The following is a 20,424-nucleotide window of genomic DNA, read 5'->3' on the forward strand; positions in this document are numbered from 1 at the left end:
CCGTAGTACCGTGTGGAACTGTGCGGAGTACTTCCCCTAGCACACAATTTTATTCGTTCAATAAAGTACCCCGTAGCAATTAAAAACAGGGTTGCAAGGGTTACCTAGGTAGAATGAACAAGGAATGTCATAATTTACTTTGGCGACCGCCGCACGTTCCACGCTGATAGGCTTGTTTAAGTTGGGATAGTTGGAGCAACCCCCCAAAGTTCAGTAGCCCAGCAAGCCCAGCCACTTTTTACTTTCACATTCTGCCACCCCGATTCCCAACTTGGTCAAAATTCCACTACAACTTTAACATTAACAACTCTTCGTCGTTTCGCCCGGCTTGAGCCACCGCATTTTGTTTGTTCTCTACATTCATTACCTGCGACTTGTTCAATTTACTTCGCTGGTTGCCACGCGAGACGACAAACTTATTGCTACCCAAACAAAAACATTCAACAACAATTTCATATTCGTTTTTCTTTTCTTTACTTTTTTATAATTCTCTTCAATCCGTATTCAAGGAGTGCGCAAATCGAGAGACACGAGAGGGTGGAAATAAAGGAGAACAAACGGGGTCCCTCAATTCAATCACAATTACCATTCGGACCTCTAGTTTCTTTCTGTCATCGACACTCAAATCAATATCGAGCTCGTATATTTGAGTCAAACGTAGGACAATTGGGATTTGGAAGAAGCACCAAGTGTTGCATCGCTTCGACGAGTTTTTGAGGAAGGTTCGAGGTTGGATTTAATTATTGAACTCACGGTCGCAACAACCCGCCTAAACACCAATCATACAAAGGTCAGGCCGCAACTTCCCTCTTACCTAAGCAAACAATGGCGTCTTTCGCCGTCTCAACTCCCTCACCACCGGGTCGAGTCCGAACCCCAGGCACTCCTAAGCACGGTTACACCGATTCCTGGGACCCTTATTCAACTCCCCGTAAATCCGCTCGCATCTCAGCACAACGATCGCAACACCGTACACCTTCCCCTCGCGCCTCAACACAACGTCACAATCGCGTAACCGCTCGAGTCCCCTCCGATCCTTTTGATACTCCCAACGCATCTCCCCAGAAGAAACGTCAACCGGCCATGGATTCAGTTCGTCGCGCAAATGGCGCCTTAACCTTCGGAAGTTCCAACGCTGGCGATTCAATTGGCAATGGTTCTTCGCGCCAGAAGCCCAAGGCCAACGCGACTTCCCAAAACATATCCTCTATGATGCTTCCTACCCCTGCCAAGACACCCCAGAAGCAACCGGATGAGAAGTCCAAGGCCAAGGTCCGTGCGGTCGCGCGCAACCTCTTTTCTGATGTCGACGCCGACGCCGATATCATTGTCAATCCCAAGAAGAGAAAAACCAAGAAGTACAGCGGCATTACCTTGAACAGCTTCACTGCCGAAGAGATTGAGGAGCCCATTGAGATATTCACCGATTCGCGCGATCGCGTCCCCGAAGTTGATCGCGAACAGAACCCCTTCTACAACAACCTTCCCTCTTCCGCAGACAGTGAGACTTCGAAGCGAATTCGTGCCAAGCAGGTCTCTATTCCTGGTGAAGGTCGACAGACTGTCGATGAAGCACTTGAGCGCAAGGATGGAATCATTTATGTCTTGTAAGTTATTATCCCATTTTAAATATCATCTCATGTTGGTCAATCATTTGCTAACAATTCAATCCTACAGCCGAGGAAAGAAGATTTTCCGCAAGTTTTCAAGCGAGGATGGAGAGGAAGAGGAAGATATCACCGCAGAGTCGAGCAGTGCTAAGAGCCCCGAGAGACCCCGACCGTTGACCCGCTCCTCTATCAAGCCTCGCTTGCTCTTCCCGGCCAACCAGAAGGGCAAGGCAGCTACCCAAGTAATTGATGAGGATGAGGAAGCCGTTACGGACATCGAAGATCATGTACTAGTTGATGCCGCCGAGGAGGAGGAACTCGCTTCCGCTGAAGAACCTGCAACTCCCAACGCTGCAGCCGGCAAGAAGCCAGAGACACCCGTCGCCCCCCGATTCGCGCCCGTCTCCCCTCCCTCGACAGTCCGAGCGACACGCGCAAGCACAAAGCTACGTGCCACAGAATCACCCATGAAGGCAACTAAGCCGCGCAGTCCATTCGATGGCTGGCGTCGCTCTAAGAGTCGAGCTGGCCCGCAAGGCCAAAAGCGAGAGGGCGACGAGCTAGTTAGACCGAGCGAGGTTGCGAAGCGCCAGCGTGCGTAGTCCGTTTCACTTGCTATTCGATCCGATCCCGGCATTTACGGCATCTAGGAGTAGTTCCCTTTGTGATTTGGTGTAACTGGAGGAGCACAGCAAAGCAGGCCATTTGGAATGGCATCCGGAAAAAGTAAAACTTGGTTTCTACCATCCATGGAGGTGTTGGGCGTTCTCTTATTCTCCCAATCGGCATTGTCGGAAATGGGCCCAAAGATAGGGCGCTAGGGCTATTCGGTGTCTACATATGGTTTTAATCCAGGAGTCTTTCGTCCCTGGTTAATAGTTACAGGGCACTGGCTCACGGATAAGTAGTATAGCTTGCCTCAGAATGAATTCACTCTATAATGCATCTTGTTGGTTTTTCGTGTTGTATTTGATAAATGTAAGGTGATATGAATAAGTACTTGATGACCAGAAGTATCTTTGTAGATTTATACCAAGTTGCTAGAGGTAGTATATGTCCGGCGCGTAGAAGGGATTCCCTTGCGAGGTTGATATGCACGCAATCGTGATCAGCAGGTCGTAAAATACTCTTGAAAACGGTATCGAAATATAGTGATACGAACAAGTCACTTTTACTTGATGTGTTACACCGGAGTAGTTCCCTACGCTGCAAGGAGGGTATCAGTTACTCGTTTAAATAATAGAAAGCTCTATGACTGGGATATGAAGTTCGGAATGCCTTCCTCATGGTTTATTTGGTCCTATAGTTTCGTTGTTCTATACTCGAACGGGTTAATACGGAATCATAGAGTTTGCTATCAGGAGTTGGAGCTTCACAAACTCCCGAGGTGCGGTTGCACAGAGACCGAGATATCGGTCAGCAGGGATTACGTATAACACTCAGGTAAAAAGGCAGGTAACATAGATGCGGTATCTTGTCACAATCTAAGCTCCAGCGGTCTTTCCCTTTCTTTTCTTCCTGATGTAGTCAAAGCAGCTTCCCTACTACAAATCAAACCTACTTAGTCTTAGTGGGAAAGAAACATGGAAGTTGTGCCAGAGGATCCGGAATCACGTCATATCCGCCGATAGTATGGAATTATTGTCGACAAACGAAGGTGCAATCCAATTCCCCAATCCCAGGTACCTGGCCTGCCCCGCCCCCGCCTATCTAGAGGGTAAATTTATTTATTTTACTTACACAATTCCGGCACCCACATTATACACTTATACAACCTACCATTCCACACCAACACTCCTTTAACACCTCTCTACTTATTCTTTCATGTGCAATATCGATCTTTCTCTAGCCTTGGAGGATTTGGATTCTTGTTACGGCTGTCTGTAGTCTTCATAGCACTAATTGACCTCAAAAATTCTACCCAAGATTACTACTACTACTACTACAACACTAGCCTACGATGCACATCTTAGTGACGAACGATGATGGCCCGCCGTCCCCAACTTCCTCGCCCTACGTCCATAGTCTAGTTCGCGAGCTTCAGAAAAACGGACATATAGTCTCAGTATGTCTACCACATACCCAGCGCTCCTGGATTGGGAAAGCCCATATGATCGGGCAGACCGTAAAACCGCTCTACTACAAACCATCCGCAACCTTTGACCCTTCTCCCAGCGCTGCCTCCCAAGCCCAAGGGGCCACATATACACGACCGAATAAAAACAATAATGAGGAGGAATGGATACTCGTAGATGGAACGCCTGCTAGTTGCGCTCAGATCGGCATACATCATTTCTTTCACGAAAAAGGCCCAGTAGACCTCGTTGTCTCGGGCCCTAATTACGGCCGCAATACGACGGCTGTATTTGCGCTGAGCTCAGGCACATTGGGCGGTGCCTTGGAGGCTGCGGTATGCAGGAAGAAGTCCATTGCGTTAAGCTATGCCTTCTTTAACCGCAACCACGACCCTACCATCATTGACGCCGCTAGTCGACACAGCGTGCGCATTATCGAGAAGCTTTACGCCCAATGGCCGACAGACAAGAGCATCGACCTATACTCGGTTAATGTACCGCTCATCGAAGGTGTTGAAGAAAGGAAAACGTTGTGGACCGAGATGTTGCAGAATTACTGGGGCGATAATGGCGCCTGTTTCGAAGAGGTCGAGGGAAGCATCGGTGATGAAGATGAGGAGGAAGTAAGAATACGCGAGAGTCAGGAGGCCAGTGGATCTAATGGTCTTGACTCAAAAGCGAATGGTGACGCTGCCGACGCTGGTCAGACGCGATATCCCCACAGACATTTCAAGTGGGCCCCTAAGTTCACCGACGTCTATAAGAGCGTTGAAGATTCACCGCCAGGGAACGATGGATGGGCGGTCAAGGAAGGTTTCTCGAGGTAAGTCCAGCCGCCACCCCCTATATGCGTGACGACCCTGTCTATATCCTGGGAACTAATCAATACTGCAGTGTAACACCGATGAAGGCAAATTTCTATAACGCGGCAACGCATTTGCATGGAAAGGAGTTGAACTTGTGAGTTGAGTCTATTGCATTGCGTTGCATTTGGTTTTAGACGGGGATGGCAGCATCATAGAACAGATGGAGCATTGCATGGCCATATAACTGGTCCGTCAGATAGACAAAACGTCTTGATCTTCTAGCCAGAACATAAGAGATAGGTGAGATACATCGAAGAATACTCACTAGTGTTCTGCGTATGTCGAATGCCTACATATGATGTGTATACATAATCAAGTCATGGTTTCTCATTCTTCTTTTTCTTCAGGGATGTGCCAAATTCTCCAACATTGACAATGTCTACGTCGACTTTGATATACCGGCCTAAACAGCACTTTTACGCCCTGATCGCATACGAGGATGCCTATGTCCAACCCCTTATCCTAGATGCTCTCCAAAAGCTCTTTCCACCCGAAGCTTATACCCTCCTCTCGATACCCGAATCTGCCACTCCAGGCGAACCGATATTGCTTAAGGATTTACTACCGAAGAATGGAACTAGTAGGGTCCTGCAGATTACGCCGTATGAGGCGATTGATTGGGAGTATATAGACGCGCATAGGACTACGTGTCTGGCGAATAGCTATATGCTAAGGAAGGCACTTATTCGGAAACACTACCTTGCGGCGACGGCCGAGCTGTGGGCTGCGAAGAGACCGGACTCAGCGCTTGCGAAACATGTTAAGAGGAGTGAGGCTTTTGAGTTAGACTACGCGGAGTTTCTAGATGATGCACTGGTCGAGGCGTTTGATCTAAGGGCAAGTCTTGAAAGGAATGAAGAGAAGGGGGAGGCGGAGAGGGAATGGTGGATCTTGAAGCCGGGTATGAGTGATAGAGGGCAGGGGATCAGGCTCTTTAGCTCGCTAGAGGAGTTACAAGGCATTTTCGATGGGTGGGAGGAGGATGAACCGGATAGTGAGGATGAGGGGAAGGGGGCTGGCGATGATGAAGAGCAAGGGAATAATGGGAATGGTATTACGACGTCGCATCTTCGTCACTTCGTGGCGCAGCCGTATATTCATCCACCGCTGCTCCTACCGGGCGATGGGCGCAAGTTCCACATTCGTGCGTACGTTGCGTGTGTTGGGAGCTTGGATGTTTATGTGTATAGGCATATGTTGGCGCTTTTTGCTGGGAAGGCGTATGTTGCGCCTGGGGCTACTGCTACATCTACTTCTACGAACATGGACACGAATACAGAAACGACAGCTATCGACCTCGAAGCACACCTCACTAATACCTGTCTCCAGCGCTCAGTCTCCGAGGGCACAGTTCGCCAGTTCTGGGATCTGCCGCTGTCGAAGGATACGAAAGAAGGTATTTTCAAACAGATATGCGATATTACGGGGGACGCGTTCGAAGCTGCACCTCGTGCTATGCCGATGCATTTCCGCCCGCTGACGAATGCGTTTGAGATCTTTGGGTTGGATTTCTTGGTCGATGGGACCGGGCATACGTGGTTGCTGGAGGTTAATGCGTTTCCGGATTTTAAACAGACGGGGGAGGAGCTTAGGGAGTTGGTTGGGGGATTGTGGGAGGAGGTGCTGAGGACGGCCGTTGGGGGTTTCTTTGGGGGTGTTAAGCAAGAGAGTAGGGGGGAGAAAGGGGAGAGTCAAGAAGAGGAGGAGCGGTTGGTGCTTGTGAGGCAGGTTGATTTGGGGAGGTGATGAGACGAGACCGGAGGGTGCTAGAGTTGAGTTTGAAGGTAGAAAACACATATTGTCGTCGGTTCAACTCTTGTGAATGCTTTAGTATAGGGGCAGGGTGAGTGACCCTCTACACCGACTTGAAGTCGAATGATAATTAGAAAAGGGGTAAGGGGGGGGGGCCTTTGGGCAGTGAGATATTACAAGGAGTGCCCTCCCTTACCTAGGTACTACTCCAATTAATAAGTCTACTTTGGTAATTGGCGTAACTTTCTTTGAGCGTAAGGCTTTCTTTGAGATAGTGGTAAGATCGGCGTCAGCCTATGAGAGGGGATGGCCATGCAAGCACGACAATTGGGCTGTAGTGGAACTTGCAGATCTTGTTGTCTCGCTATAAGTCTTCCGATTTATGTTGTTCGACACGATAGAGGTAGTACAAGAGAGGGGATATGAGCACATGGAGTGCCTATTTAGAGGGGTGACCAATTCCATCGTTGTGGCTATGCTGGGTGATCTGTAAGAGTATCGACGATGGTAGGTCTAGAGCTCCTGTGGGGTGACGGGAGGCTATCCTATCGTGAGCTCTTGAATAATGCTTTTTGCTAACTAATACTTCACAGATCTGCTATCCAGAGAGGTATACACACGTATTGTCACACATGTCTGAGTGTGTTAGGTATCCGTTGCGGACGACTTATTCCTATCTTGGAAAACTGGGAATCAAGGTTAGGCACGGCTCTCGTGTAGAGTATCCTTGGATGGCAAAATACAAGAATCATCGCCAAAATGTCCGCTATTTCAGCTTCGCCTCCTCTACAAGGGGCGAATTAACAAACTTGATTACGACAAGTATTGTAATGAGGCCGCCGACTATTATGAAGTGGTAAGGCCAAGGGCCCAAGATGTATCAAAGTTTGTCGGCGTGTTTCTTTGCACTTGGCCTACCCAAACTTGCGCGAATATAAGCGTATAATTACTGAACTCTCGGTATCTTGGCTGATGGATCATTGATATAACATAACTGCTTACCTTTCTAATAGGGTTAGAAGTCTGTGACGTGCTCGTTTAAGCGGAGACCGTAGCGTCTTGATATCTTGCTTGGCCCGCCCACTATCAAAAGCCTATCTACTTCTAAGTTACAATGGATGACAATGGACAAGAAACTAATAAAATGAGGTCTACCATGTTTTATATGAGGACAAGACTTCGGATGGAATTCTTTGGCTTGGAACTATCGAGCACTGCCACACGGATGTGACTACACACTTTCGCTAGATACTAGCTATCTCCGTGGCCTCCTCGGGTTCTAATTGAATGGCGAAAAGCGGCCTTTGAGCCCGATATTATGGTCAGAAACCAAGGAGATTCGAGGCCGAAACGGGTGATACTTTGGTACTTTATCTTATTATTATCTTGTACGAGGTGCTACTATAATGTGCACAACAGTAAGTACTTAGACTAGACACAGCCACGCGGTATCTATTCGGATGCGTTTTGTTTTGTGTCATGTCTCTACTAGATGAAATGTTGTGTTGACACACGATTCATGGTGGAGTTTCTTTTTTCTTCCCACCCCCCTTTGGAAGTCTGAAGTTAAGAAGAGATGGGGGCCATATTCTCATGTAGGTACCAACCATGGCCACTAGAGACGGACTAAACGATGTAACCACGATATGAGGAACCCCAGTCTTGGCGGGTCACTGTGTACTATGTATGTTAATTGCTGTGCCTCTTGAGTGCAGATGTATGTTCCAACGATGCTCTGAAACGTATAATGGGTCCCGGCCTTATGATTATTGACGTGTATTGCCGATTATGGCATTGTAATGGGTTGATAAAAAGTTGAAGGTCTCGTGGAGGCAATTTTGACAGTTGTGACGCTTCTTTACCGAGTCTTACTGCGCTGAAATGTGCGTTATATAGGAGTAGAGAGAAGTTTGGCGGTCTTCACTTGAGCTGAGCCGCAACCACGCGTCTTAGGGATTTTTATTCAGCTCATTTTAAAGGGACCGATGGGTTAGATCAACGTTCGGTAGAAGACACCCATGGTTTCGGTAACTCGCAATCCATCGAGGATCTGACGTAGGTGCTTACTAGTCTGCTACATTTTCCACAAAAGTGCTTGCCATTGTGTAGCAAAGGATTAATGAAAATATGAGTTTTTTTTTAGTTTTTTTTCTCATCTTATCTTTCGAATGCTGGGACATCTGCTTTGACGTAGTCTCGTATGTGATGAAGTTGATACCGGAGATATTACTGCTTTCTGATAGGTGATAGGGTTTCGGAATATCATGGTTAGAAGGGCTTTGGTAATAATAATACCGCATTGTATCTTATTGCCCATTAGCATTGAAAGCTATGATAATACGCAATCAAAGCTTTGGGCGCGGACTTGCGGAACGCGTCGCCAAAATGGAGATGGGTTTCCGCCGATCTCCATATTTTTCACATGCGAAATTCGGGCGTCGGTATGGGTTAGTACCCGTAGGAAGCATTAATATAATGTATATTATATATAATTGCGTTGTTAATATTGTTAATGCTGTTTCGTTGGTAGTGGACTCCTGTGACTTTCATGACCAACATTACCTAGGTAAACTTGAGGCTTTCGAGTAGAGGATTGGTTTATATGCTGGACGGGGGATCTATACGGAGTTAAGGAAAAGGAGGTGAGTAAGAGCCTGCTGTGTATGGCTGACTGCACCTGCATCCTACCTATTCCTTCTTACCTATCATCAAATGAGGCATCCATACCCAATGTAACATCTACTACTAAGTAAGCGATAATAGCCATTATGGAATGCATTTCCCCAATAAGGATGATTCCCAATGCTCCCATGTGGTCCGGATTTATGTAGTTAGTATGCGGTGCTCAATCTTGATAGGCAATTGCTGCGTATAATACTTGATTATGTAAGACAGCAAGGCTGACTTTCTTGGAGTATTGTTAAAAAGTCTGTATATGCCGAGGAAGTCGTTCGGTTGCTGACTCGGTATGAGTTCCATTGGAGTAGAATGGGCTATCAATGACGATAATATGGGTTGTAGATTATATCATCCGTGGGGAATACATATGTTGTTCCTGAGGAGTGAGTTCTTAGGCATCTTGGCTAAACAGATGAGGCATATTGCCAAGTATGACTACTATGCCCTAACCTAAGTGAGGGTACCTTGGTAAGTTGGGTATCGTATGAAGCCTAACCAATGTTAGATACCGATGCATACCCAAGGTATAGTCCGTAGCTGATCTAGTTTAGGCATATAAATAAGAAGAATTTAAGGAGAATACTGCTCACACGATTAAAAAAGAAAGGTGAGGTACATGAGTTATATAGTAGATAAAAGAAATGAGGGGCTTTTAATAAATAATTATTAACCTTTCAGTGATCATATACATAATATATATGACGCCTCCTTGATACCTTAGGTATACCGCCACCTCCTATCTTTTTCTTTAAAGAATTATATAGTCTGTTACACAATCAAGTCTTTAGCTGAAAGCTGAGGAATTAGACTCAACTAGCTTAAACCTTTCTAAAAGAGCTTAGACTATTAACTGAACATCTCCCGAGGCCAATATTTAATGGATTTTCTCCATAAACTGAGAACAAAATGGATCTCCATCTCGATCATCGATTTTAAGTACCTAGGGCCGCTAAATAGCTTGAGAGTCGGAGTCTAATCATTTCATGGCGTTTGCACAGCCTCTCTTGGCAATACCCACCCTATTAAAAAACGCCTCCAATTCGCCCGACATCTCACGGCTCATTCCTTGTCAAGTAATATGTGGCCGTCCGGGGCATACTTCGCATACGTATGTACCCTTACCATATCGTACAGGCTATCAGAAGGACGATCAAGTTTCCATCTAGGGTCCCATATCTTTTTCTTGTCTGTTGTAATTTACCAAGGACCATGTGGTTCAAATTTTGTAGTGCCAAGTAACAATTGAAAAAAATGCGAAGCAGGTTTATATGTGTGTGTAGAGGTATTGTAATAATTGATGTGTAACTAAAGGTTACCTGAGGAAAGATGTAGGCATCCGCATATGCACTTTATTGTACCTATCTATTTTGGTCGCACAGCAGGAAAAGCAAGTGTACATATAGGTCAAACACAACAGACCCGAAAAGGATAATACAGCTCACTAGCTAGCTACTATTATAGGTTAGTGACTTTCTCTTGGTAGTTAGGTTGGGGTATGGTTTGACCCTGAATGGCGATTAACTTTCCACTAATTACCTAGGTACATAGGTGCTTGGGTACATGGGTACACGCGTTTTTAACGTGCACCCCTGATTTTGAGAGGTATCTGGCACCAATCAGCAGAAATCTTATTGGCTAATTCGCAACAATTCCAACTTTGATCTTGTTTCCTTCTTTCTCTCTTTTCACCTCTTATCCAACTTTCCATTCACTCCTTTAACCGTCATGTCGGATTGTTAAGATCTTGACGAGGTCCTTTGCCATTTGGTAGAGTTCTTTTTTTTTGTGTGTGTGTGTGTGTGTGTATTTGTGTATTTGTGAGTTTGTTAATTTCTATTCTCCGACCCATCTGCAGCTTACCTTAGGTACAGTACCGTGGGTTGCTGGGGACGGTCTAACAAACAAAACACATACACATACCACATCTCTGGTCGACTGCGCATACTTTTGATATTCATATCCTATCTACCCAGCTCAGATACCTTACTCAGGATAGGATCCCACTGACCTCTACAAGCTCGATCCGGTACAATTACGTTTTCTTATCGTCAACGATTTGCCTTTTGGCCACTTCTTCGAGCATCTAGACAACTCTAATACGTAGGAGGAGGCCACTATTTTGCACAGCCCCCTTCGCATTTCTTTGCGTGCATTGGTATCTAGCATTTCTAATTGCTTCCCCAAAAAGCACCTACCAGGAACATCCATCATTTGCTTGTCTCCATTGGGCCTTACGGGACCTTCCCAAAACATACGATAGCTTTTACTCCCTTACTGTCGTCGTATCAGTTACAGACCCTGTATCATTCTTACGAGACGTCCGTGTCCAAGCACCCGGTCCACCGGATTTTTCCCCCCCTCGACCATATCGACCTTTTCTGAAGACCCTTTCGATAATTCTTCAGCTCGTGGCCGCCGATCCCTGACCGCTACCGACCGGATTCCGAAGGCCATCTTGAAAACACAAATCGGTCTGGATACGTGACGCCTATTCGTCCCCCCAAATATTGATCCTGGGAATTGTTGCTTTGGTCCAGCGCTCGGTCATAGACACGCCGAAGGTGTCAGAAATAAACAAGAATACGATTGTATACGACGAACACTGCGCCTCGGACTCCACGAAAACATTGTTGGGGAATTAGTCTCGAGCTTCGATAATTCCAATTTACGATCCCTCCTATCAATTCGAGGCATCAATTGTCCATTACTCATTTACACTTGTTTCTGCCTCGCCAATATTATTGCCTACTGTCGATGGCCGATTTTGGCACGCAAGCCTTTCTGCCTTTACTACTCTCCGAGCCTGCCTCTACAAGGCTGTGGGCCTAAGTCTTGCTTATTCCTTTGGACTAGGTGTTATGATCCGTCTTTAGTATCTTGTAAATAATTTCTTCAGTTGCCATACGAGCCATGGCCGACCCTAATAAGGATGGTTCTGGGGACACCCCGCGCCGAGCAAGAGCGTAAGTATACACCACGGGATGAATTATCGCTGAGCACCTACCCCTAAATTTATAAATCGTTCTGATCTAATGTCATAAAATCTAGCCCTACAATCACAATCAACACAACAAATGACACCGAACCTACTACTACCGCTCATCAACCTTCGCCTGTGTCCCCTCATGATGAGTCGGTAAGCCCGACGGCATTAACAACCAGTTGGACATCTGATAAAACTGCCGGCAACTCTAGAGGAGAAACGAGATCTGCCCATTCATTTGATAGTACTAGGGATAGCCGGCCGACCAGCCCGCATAATGTTTCCAGCCCGGTTACTTCGAGGGGTAATGAGAAGGGCCAGGCTTTTCTATCAGTGCCAGATCACCACCGTTCGAGACAAAATTCAGTTGACAGCGAAGATGGATCGCGGTCGATTAGCTCTTCTCAGGGTGACACTATGACAGGAACTACATTATGGCCAGGAGAGAAGAGCGCTGCCTCAAAGCCTTCATTCGACAACGGAAAAATAATGAAGGATGAGAACGCCTTGAAGCCGGATAAAGGCAGGGAGGCGGATTTCGAGGTGGAAGATAATCCCTTCGCGTATAGTCCTGGTCAACTTACCAAGATGTTAAATCCCAAGAGTCTGTCTGCCTTCTATCAACTAGGAGGCCTTACCGGAATAGAAAAGGGACTCCGCACGAATCGAAATACGGGGTTAAGTCCAGACGAAAAACATCTAGAAGGAAAAATCTCCTTCGACGATGCGATAAACCGTGACACGAAACTGATTACTGAAGGGTTGGAAAGTCCACAAACGCCGGTCGCTCATTCGGATGCTACTCGACATCATGGATATGAGGAGCAATTCTTCGATAGGAAACGAGTTTACGGAGACAACCGAATTCCCGAGAAGAAGGGCAAGAGCTTTTTACAACTAGTATGGATTACTTATAATGACAAGGTCCTAATACTACTTACTGTAGCCGCTATAGTCTCACTTGCCGTTGGTCTATATCAAACATTCGGTGGCGATAACTCGGACGGGCAATCCGTCGAATGGATCGAAGGCGTGGCCATCATTGCGGCTATTGTTATTGTGGTATTGGTCGGGTCCTTGAATGATTGGCAAAAGGAAAGGCAATTCGCGAAACTGAACAGGAAGAAACAAGACCGACTAGTAAAAGTAATCCGTGCGGGGAAAACAGTCGAGGTATCCGTTTACGACCTTTTGGCGGGCGATGTCGTCCATCTAGAACCTGGCGACCTCATCCCTGTTGATGGCATTCTCATCCAAGGTTTTAACGTGAAGTGTGATGAATCGCAAGCGACGGGTGAATCGGATATTATCCGTAAACGACCGGGAGACGACGTATTTGCTGCGATCGAAAATGGCGAAGACACGAAAAAATTAGATCCTTTTATCCAGTCTGGAGGTAGGGTTATGGAAGGTGTAGGGACTTTCCTCGCTACATCTACCGGTATCCACTCGAGTTACGGCAGGACGATGATGTCTCTAAACGAAGACCCCGAGATAACGCCTCTACAGTCTAAGCTCAACGTTATTGCCGAATACATTGCGAAACTTGGAGGTGCCGCCGGATTACTCCTATTTATTGTGCTTTTCATCATGTTCTTGGTTCGCCTTCCCTCGAATTGGGAGTTGTCACCCTCGCAAAAAGGCCAGCAGTTCATCAACATCTTCATTGTCGTGGTTACAATCATCGTTGTCGCAGTACCTGAGGGTTTACCCCTTGCTGTTACACTGGCGCTAGCTTTTGCTACCAACCGTATGATCAAGGATAACAATTTGGTTCGTCACTTGAAGGCCTGTGAAGTAATGGGAAACGCAACGACAATCTGCTCAGACAAGACTGGTACCCTGACTCAAAACAAAATGACCGTGGTTGCGGCGACGATTGGCACAACTCATCGTTTCGGAAGTGGAGCATCTGAGAAAGGTGAAGGCATTGCTCCTCAAGAGCCCTCGGAGAAAGAATTCGCGAGCTCTCTCAGCAAAGGAACCCAAGAAATTTTGCTCAAATCTATCGCTCTTAACTCTACGGCATTCGAAGGTGAAGTTGATGGTGTAAAGACTTTTATTGGATCAAAGACCGAGACCGCATTACTCGAATATGCTAAGGCCTATCTCGGTATGGGGCCTGTTAGTGAGGAACGATCCAATGCAAAAACAGTGCAGCTTATTCCATTCGACTCTAGCCGAAAATGTATGGGTATCGTGGTTCAACTGGAAAATGGCGCCGCTCGATTATACGTCAAAGGAGCTTCCGAAATTATGCTTAAGAAATGTTCATCGATACTTCGATCTCCCACACAAGATTCATCAAGCGCCCCTGTCACTCTCGATGACGTGGAAACCATTAAGGCTCTTATCGAAGATTACGCATCCCGATCTTTAAGAACTATTGGCCTTGTCTACCGCGATTTTGAGAGGTGGCCCCCGCGAAACGCCAAGCGAGCCGAAGGCGACCAAAATGAGGTTGTTTTCGAGGACATTTTTAAGAATATGACTTTCGTTGGTATGGTTGGTATTCAGGACCCTCTCCGTGATGGAGTACCCGAAGCAGTTAAGCAATGTCAAAGGGCCGGTGTTATAGTTCGTATGGTTACCGGTGACAATCAACTTACGGCGCAAGCTATCGCGAAAGAGTGTGGAATATTGGATTCAGGTGGCTTGGTAATGGAAGGTCCGAAATTCCGAAACCTCAGCAAGCGCGAACAAAACGAGATTATTCCACAACTTCGTGTACTCGCACGTTCTAGCCCCGACGACAAACGCGTTCTCGTCCGTCGTCTCAAAGATATGGGTGAAACTGTTGCTGTTACTGGTGATGGTACAAACGATGCACCTGCTCTGAAATTGGCTGACGTCGGATTCTCAATGGGTATTGCTGGTACGGAAGTGGCCAAGGAGGCGTCCGCGATTATTCTTATGGACGACAACTTCAACAGTATTGTCAAGGCTCTGAAATGGGGCCGAGCGGTCAACGATGCTGTCAAGCGTTTCCTCCAATTCCAACTTACAGTCAACGTCACCGCTGTCGTGCTGACTTTCGTCACGGCCGTATCCAGTAGCGATGAAGGCTCCGTATTAACAGCAGTGCAGCTTCTATGGGTTAACTTGATCATGGACACACTTGCGGCGCTCGCCCTTGCCACCGACCCTCCTCAGGACAGTTGCTTAGACCGGAAACCAGAACCGAGGGGTTCCAGTATTGTCTCGATAACGATGTGGAAGATGATTCTCGGCCAGGCGATTTATCAATTGGCCATCACATTCGTTCTTTACTACGCCGCCGACTCCATTGGTATAGCCGAGGAAAGCGAGCGACGCAATACACTTGTTTTCAATACCTTCGTATGGATGCAGATCTTCAACCAATGGAAGTGAGTACAATTGAATTCTATTTAATGTTTTAAGAGCCAAGCTAACGGCAGGGTAGTAACCGTCGTTTGGATAACCAATTCAACATCTTTGAAGGTCTGTTCCAAAATTGGTATTTCATAATCATCAATCTTGCGGTATCCGGCGCTCAGGTCCTGATCATCTTCGTTGGTGGAACCCCTTTCAGCATTGCCCCTCAGTCTCCGCCACAAACTTCCGGCCAATGGGCATGCGCGATTGTTCTCGGTGTTATTTCCATTCCGGTGGGTATGGTCATTCGTCTTATCCCAGACGAATTGATTAGAAAATGTATCCCCGACACTCTCAAGAAGAAGCGCGGTATTCCCGGGTTAACTATCTCGGATGAGGAACGCTTCAATGCTTATCCAGAGGTTCTCGCTGATGTTAGGGACGAACTTGCATTCCTCAAGAAGCTAAAGGGTGGCCGTCTAAACAACTTGAAATTCGCCGTACAACATCCTCGTGAAACCTTCATCTCCAAGACAAGAAGTCCCTCCCACTCCCGATCTAACTCGATGAGAGCACCGCAAACCCCAACGCGCGAAGATAGCTTTAGCTCTCCATCACCAGCACCAACACCCGATTCCCGAAAACGTTCAAGGTCTATGAGGTCACGGTCAAACTCTGCCTTAGGAGCCCCCACAGTTATGGCAGGCATTATTGCTGGCAGTGTAGCAGCTGGATGGTCTCCTATAGAAAGAACTGGAGAACGCGATTTCACACAGCCTCCTCGACCGACACCTTCGCCACTTTCCACCCGCGAAAATACTGAATTAGAGCCAGCACCCGTATTAACAGAGGAACCAATGTCTATCGAAGACCCCGGCCCTTCCACTGTGCCCAGGCTTAGCGTCCCTCAACCACCTCAAAAACAGAAATCTATTTCTTAGGCGGTGTAAATAGTTTTTTTTCTCGTCAGGATCCGACAAATTCGACTGCCTCGATTTGTCAACGTACGCGGAGGCAACGAGATTCACGCACAAGAACGAGCAAAGCATTCGAAGACCTGTATCATACCCTTAATCTACATCTTCTCGAAACCAAAATACCATCAATTATTATTGGTAGATCGATTTGCTCCTTCTGTTACACGAATTATCCTAGCTGGACTTTCCGGGAAGAGTGCTTGCAAAGTTCTCCCCGAGACTCTAATACGAAGTATGGTTACGGCGAAGTACCAGCTTCAAGAACGTTCCTCCTAGGGAAGATACATGCTTCGTAATTCAGGGTTCGCGTCCGTCGGGATCCTAAGGTGTGCGAGTGAGGGATATTATTATTATTACTATTAAGATAATTAGAGTGACGGCTTCGTCTCAGGGTAAACGGTGTTAGGAAAGGCGTTGTTCTTGAGTTTTGTGTTTCAGCAAGCATCCTTCGCGCTCGATACCACCACATTTGTGATACGAAGGAGGCTTCTAGGTCATTATGGATTGTGCGAATTCCACCAAAAAAGTTTATAGACTCTCACTGGCGCATGGGCATAGAACCCCCCGAAATTTTCTTTTTGTAGCAGTAGGTGGAGGCCGCGAGTGTGTTGTGTTGGTGATAAGGGATGGAGATGGGAGAACAACAGAAACAGAAGAAAGGAGATAGATAGGCCAAGCAATGTACAATGTGAAAAGCGTGCAAACGTGAAATTGGCTTTATTGGTATTGTTAAATTGGTGATGTGATGAGTTTTATGTGATGTTAGTTCTAGGCGATGGGGCACACGATGTTAGGAGCTGGGATACAAAGGAGTTACTAACTAAATTGACGTGAACTTATTATCTAACATAACTTGGAATGCGTATATCACCTAAAAGCTCTTTTCACGCAGGTTTGGAGGGGTAATTTACGCATATATAGGTCTGATTCGTAGCATATGATGGATGACATGCTCTACTCATACTTGGCCATGATGCCCCTTATAAGTTCTCACTAGGGAAACAGATAATAATAATATTCATACTCATATGGTAAAGCATGTTACCTGAGTTACACAAGAAAAATGAGGATATGAGTTATTTGAGCTATCATATTCTAAGTTATTGTGACGCGATTCCATTTCGTAGGAGTGTGCTCACTTGATTATGAGGCATAATCCATGAAAATTCAACAGCGCCTGCCTACCTATATGTCCCGAGGTCTGCCTACCCAAGCCTAAGTTCACATAACTTATCAGGCAGGCAACTAGGTAACTCGACGGGTCACATTTTCCAACTTCGCCGAAGGATGGGGAAAGTATTGAGACATATTTAATTTTCCCTGCAGATGCGGCGTCCATATATCCAAGAGGGTGCTATATGTATCAATTGATATGCAGGAATGTGTGCGAGGTATCGTCGCACAGCGTCAATCACTATGCGTCGTTATAGTGACTCAATGTGGTTGGTGGGAAGCAGTCTGGTCCTGCAGGCTACCGCTTGGAGTTGCTTATCTCCGAGTCAATAATTGTGTCATGGATGTGCTATACTTAGAAGGCTTCACGTTGTCCGGGGAAGGCTCTCGGGGGTGGTAGGGCGTTCGTTGCTGTTTTGGGGGTGTGATATGTTGTGTAACTGATGATCTAGAGTAGGTAGGTACCTATGTAGGCAGACTGCTTTGGTGATAGGGGTACTTGTTAGGGCTATGTACCTGATGTTCTAGTTTGTACTTTGGTAAAATTAACGGTTGGAATGGTTGGGCTTGTTGAGGAAAGGGGGTTTACAGGGGGTTTAACTCCAACTTCATTGAAGTTCTTGACCTCGCCATTGACCTTGAGAAAATGGACATTGCGGCCTTCGACTTCGTGATTAGGTACACGGGAGGATCTTTCGCTGCTGTGTTACACACCCATTTACTTTACCATATAATGTATGTCCGGGCTTGCTCCATCGATATTTTCCACCCCGAGCTATACGAAATTACCCCTCTTCATTCACAAGTCATTTTTATGTCTTTTCTCTTGATCTTAGTATTATGCCTCTCGCGCCGGGAGTATTTCTCCGTTTATTTTCTCGCCTGAGACGTATGTTGCTAATCGTGGCCCCCGTTCTACGAGTCTCAGCGAGGGGAACGGGGGAGTCCTTTTGTGGCGTCCAGAAAGGTTTCATCGAAATGCGATACCGCCCCGGAAAACAAGTTTGTCCATTCACCGGGAGGAAGCCACAATGCTATGATGGATTAGATTTACATTGGGGTCTAACATTTATCCCGTCTTCCCGTCCGTATGAGTAATGCCCATGGTGGCGATTATGCGCGGGGCGCCCGGACGGCTTGCTATCCTTGAAGGTTCCTTCGCGCCCCTATGAGCTTGACTCCTTGTGTGAAGTTGCGAAGTTCTCACTCCGCAATAATAATTACTTGGCCTTGGTCGAGCGTGCCATTCTGGAACACGGCTGGATCGGAACCGGGATCAAAGTGGCGCCCACGTGGCGAATTACGAGTGGTATCGAGGTCTGAAGCTCGGTAATATATGTTTTGACCTATGTGAGAGTAGGCGTGACATTTTCCTGATACCCGGTTCCTTGATGAAACAACGGGGATTTTCTCTGGGTTTGCCACTCTTCTAAACGTCGGGACGCATGAGGCTGTTGAGTTCATTGTATGAGAGTAAATATTTCGGCATATAACTGCTAGAGGAATTGATCGAATCTTCCTAGAGCGAAAAGTTACACGATGGTAGGACAGCGTAAGATTTGTGATGGATGGGCTGCTTTAGGACATTCTTTGAACTTAATATAATAACTACATTTGGGGTCCTTTTTAGTCAAGTTAATATGAATACTGTTGTTTATTTGAGCCTGCTTATCGTTGTAGTTTCTTTCGCTTCGGCTGCCTGGTTTATAACGACAATTGTCCTGAGGACACAAATCAATCACTGGCTAAGTACATAGGTACCTAGTAACTGCAACACTATCCCTTGATGGATATTTTATAACCCAGAACTACATGATCGCGATTACTTTCTACTACGGTAACATGGACCATATAATCAACTGTCAATTGTGTAGGTAACATATGTGATGGTATTATGTACCTTCATAAGGATAATGGTCATAGAAAAGTGGACGTCCAGAAATGATACATTGAACGATTTCCTAAATAGGAAACCGAGTGTAGAACTTCGGTTTTTCCGTAAGCGACATCCTAACTGTGACCAATTATTACATTGTTAGGAATGACTCTTTTAGAGAAGGGATGTATAAAACATGTGAAATATCCTAGTGGTAACTAGCTACCTAATAAGTACTTATGTAGGCAGATGTATAGTTGATTTACTGCGCTGTGACGCTTCGCCGCGGGGTATTTCGGTTACGTGTTGAGGACCGGAATCATCTACCTCTGGGGTGTAAGACGGGAATAGGAAATACTTGAAAGGCTCTATAATACTAACCCTTTGATAGTAAGGATTTGAGTCGGGTTGAATAATATCGATTATAATAAGTAGGAGTTCTGGGTTACTTAATCAGTATGTACATATAAACTGTTCGGAGTTGCGGGAGCTCTAGGGAGTCCAGAATCTTGGCACACCTCAGGCTTTTCTCCCCAAAAGAAATCGAGAACCCATTTATATATAGTTTATTCAGCTGCATTAAAAAGATAATTAGGAATTGGTCGGATGAATCCGGCGCATATGTTTTAAATAAACTAGGATTGGGCTAACAAATTTCTCGAAATTAGGAGTACCTACGTAGCTTCATGGGACGGGAACATATTTGCCCACTTAAACAATATTAATTGGACGTGATTGATAGCAGTTGAAGTTGTCAAGATGATGGTCTGGAACTTGGTAAGCAAACATTGGTAAAAACCGAGAGGATTCGCGCGACAGAACGAACCACACCGGATAGGCCAGCCATTTTAAGGAAATTACCTAAGTATATACCTACATATGTACCTAGGTAGGTATATATATATATATACGGTGGCCAAATAAAGGGGGAGAGAAATGATAATTAAGGAAGGATAGCGCTTCCTCCCCTTTTACCTTATACCTTTTAGATACTTGTTACTTACTTCCCCGTCTTGTATGCTCTTATAATCCATGAGCGTGGCACGTTGATTTCGTAGCTTATCAGGAATCTCGCTTAGTCCAGACTTATCATCGTC

The 20,424-nt window shown here is 46.1% G+C and overlaps 3 protein-coding genes across 3 annotated transcripts; all 3 read left to right on the top strand.

Annotated features, from left to right (window-relative positions):
- Nucleotides 1-126: 126 nt before the first annotated feature.
- Nucleotides 127-2,878, top strand: F4822DRAFT_407531 (uncharacterized protein). Its single transcript, XM_051458500.1, has 2 exons — nt 127-1,607; nt 1,678-2,878. Exons 1-2 carry the CDS (start codon nt 826-828, stop codon nt 2,210-2,212), a joined length of 1,317 nt encoding a protein of 438 aa, XP_051313545.1. The 5' UTR covers nt 127-825; the 3' UTR covers nt 2,213-2,878.
- Nucleotides 2,879-3,078: 200 nt separating this feature from the next.
- F4822DRAFT_291908 (sure-like protein) lies at nt 3,079-6,525 on the top strand. Its single transcript, XM_051455045.1, has 4 exons — nt 3,079-3,327; nt 3,537-4,508; nt 4,580-4,645; nt 4,899-6,525. Exons 2-4 carry the CDS (start codon nt 3,571-3,573, stop codon nt 6,295-6,297), a joined length of 2,403 nt encoding a protein of 800 aa, XP_051313546.1. The 5' UTR covers nt 3,079-3,327; nt 3,537-3,570; the 3' UTR covers nt 6,298-6,525.
- Nucleotides 6,526-11,564: 5,039 nt separating this feature from the next.
- F4822DRAFT_291975 (calcium-translocating P-type ATPase) lies at nt 11,565-16,510 on the top strand. Its single transcript, XM_051455046.1, has 3 exons — nt 11,565-11,945; nt 12,031-15,333; nt 15,390-16,510. The coding sequence occupies exons 1-3, from the start codon at nt 11,893-11,895 to the stop codon at nt 16,240-16,242; spliced, it is 4,209 nt and encodes a 1,402-aa protein (XP_051313547.1). The 5' UTR covers nt 11,565-11,892; the 3' UTR covers nt 16,243-16,510.
- The last annotated feature ends 3,914 nt before the right edge of the window (nt 16,511-20,424 follow it).

Source organism: Hypoxylon trugodes, assembly GCF_022578975.1.
Source record: "Hypoxylon trugodes strain CBS 135444 unplaced genomic scaffold F4822scaffold_6, whole genome shotgun sequence".
Taxonomy (NCBI): Eukaryota; Fungi; Ascomycota; class Sordariomycetes; order Xylariales; family Hypoxylaceae; genus Hypoxylon; species Hypoxylon trugodes.

What these genes read in the sequence shown, in the direction of transcription:
- F4822DRAFT_291975 (XM_051455046.1), top strand. Translation starts at nt 11,893, where the DNA reads ATGGCCGACCCTAATAAGGATGGTTCTGGGGACACCCCGCGCCGAGCA. An exon ending in ACCCCGCGCCGAGCAAGAGC is followed by an intron (nt 11,946 to 12,030) that starts GTAAGTATACAC and finishes CATAAAATCTAG; the next exon opens with CCCTACAATCACAATCAACA. An exon ending in CAGATCTTCAACCAATGGAA is followed by an intron (nt 15,334 to 15,389) that starts GTGAGTACAATT and finishes ACGGCAGGGTAG; the next exon opens with TAACCGTCGTTTGGATAACC.
- F4822DRAFT_291908 (XM_051455045.1), top strand. Translation starts at nt 3,571, where the DNA reads ATGCACATCTTAGTGACGAACGATGATGGCCCGCCGTCCCCAACTTCC. An exon ending in GTCAAGGAAGGTTTCTCGAG is followed by an intron (nt 4,509 to 4,579) that starts GTAAGTCCAGCC and finishes TCAATACTGCAG; the next exon opens with TGTAACACCGATGAAGGCAA. An exon ending in CATGGAAAGGAGTTGAACTT is followed by an intron (nt 4,646 to 4,898) that starts GTGAGTTGAGTC and finishes CTTTTTCTTCAG; the next exon opens with GGATGTGCCAAATTCTCCAA.
- F4822DRAFT_407531 (XM_051458500.1), top strand. Translation starts at nt 826, where the DNA reads ATGGCGTCTTTCGCCGTCTCAACTCCCTCACCACCGGGTCGAGTCCGA. An exon ending in GATGGAATCATTTATGTCTT is followed by an intron (nt 1,608 to 1,677) that starts GTAAGTTATTAT and finishes TCAATCCTACAG; the next exon opens with CCGAGGAAAGAAGATTTTCC.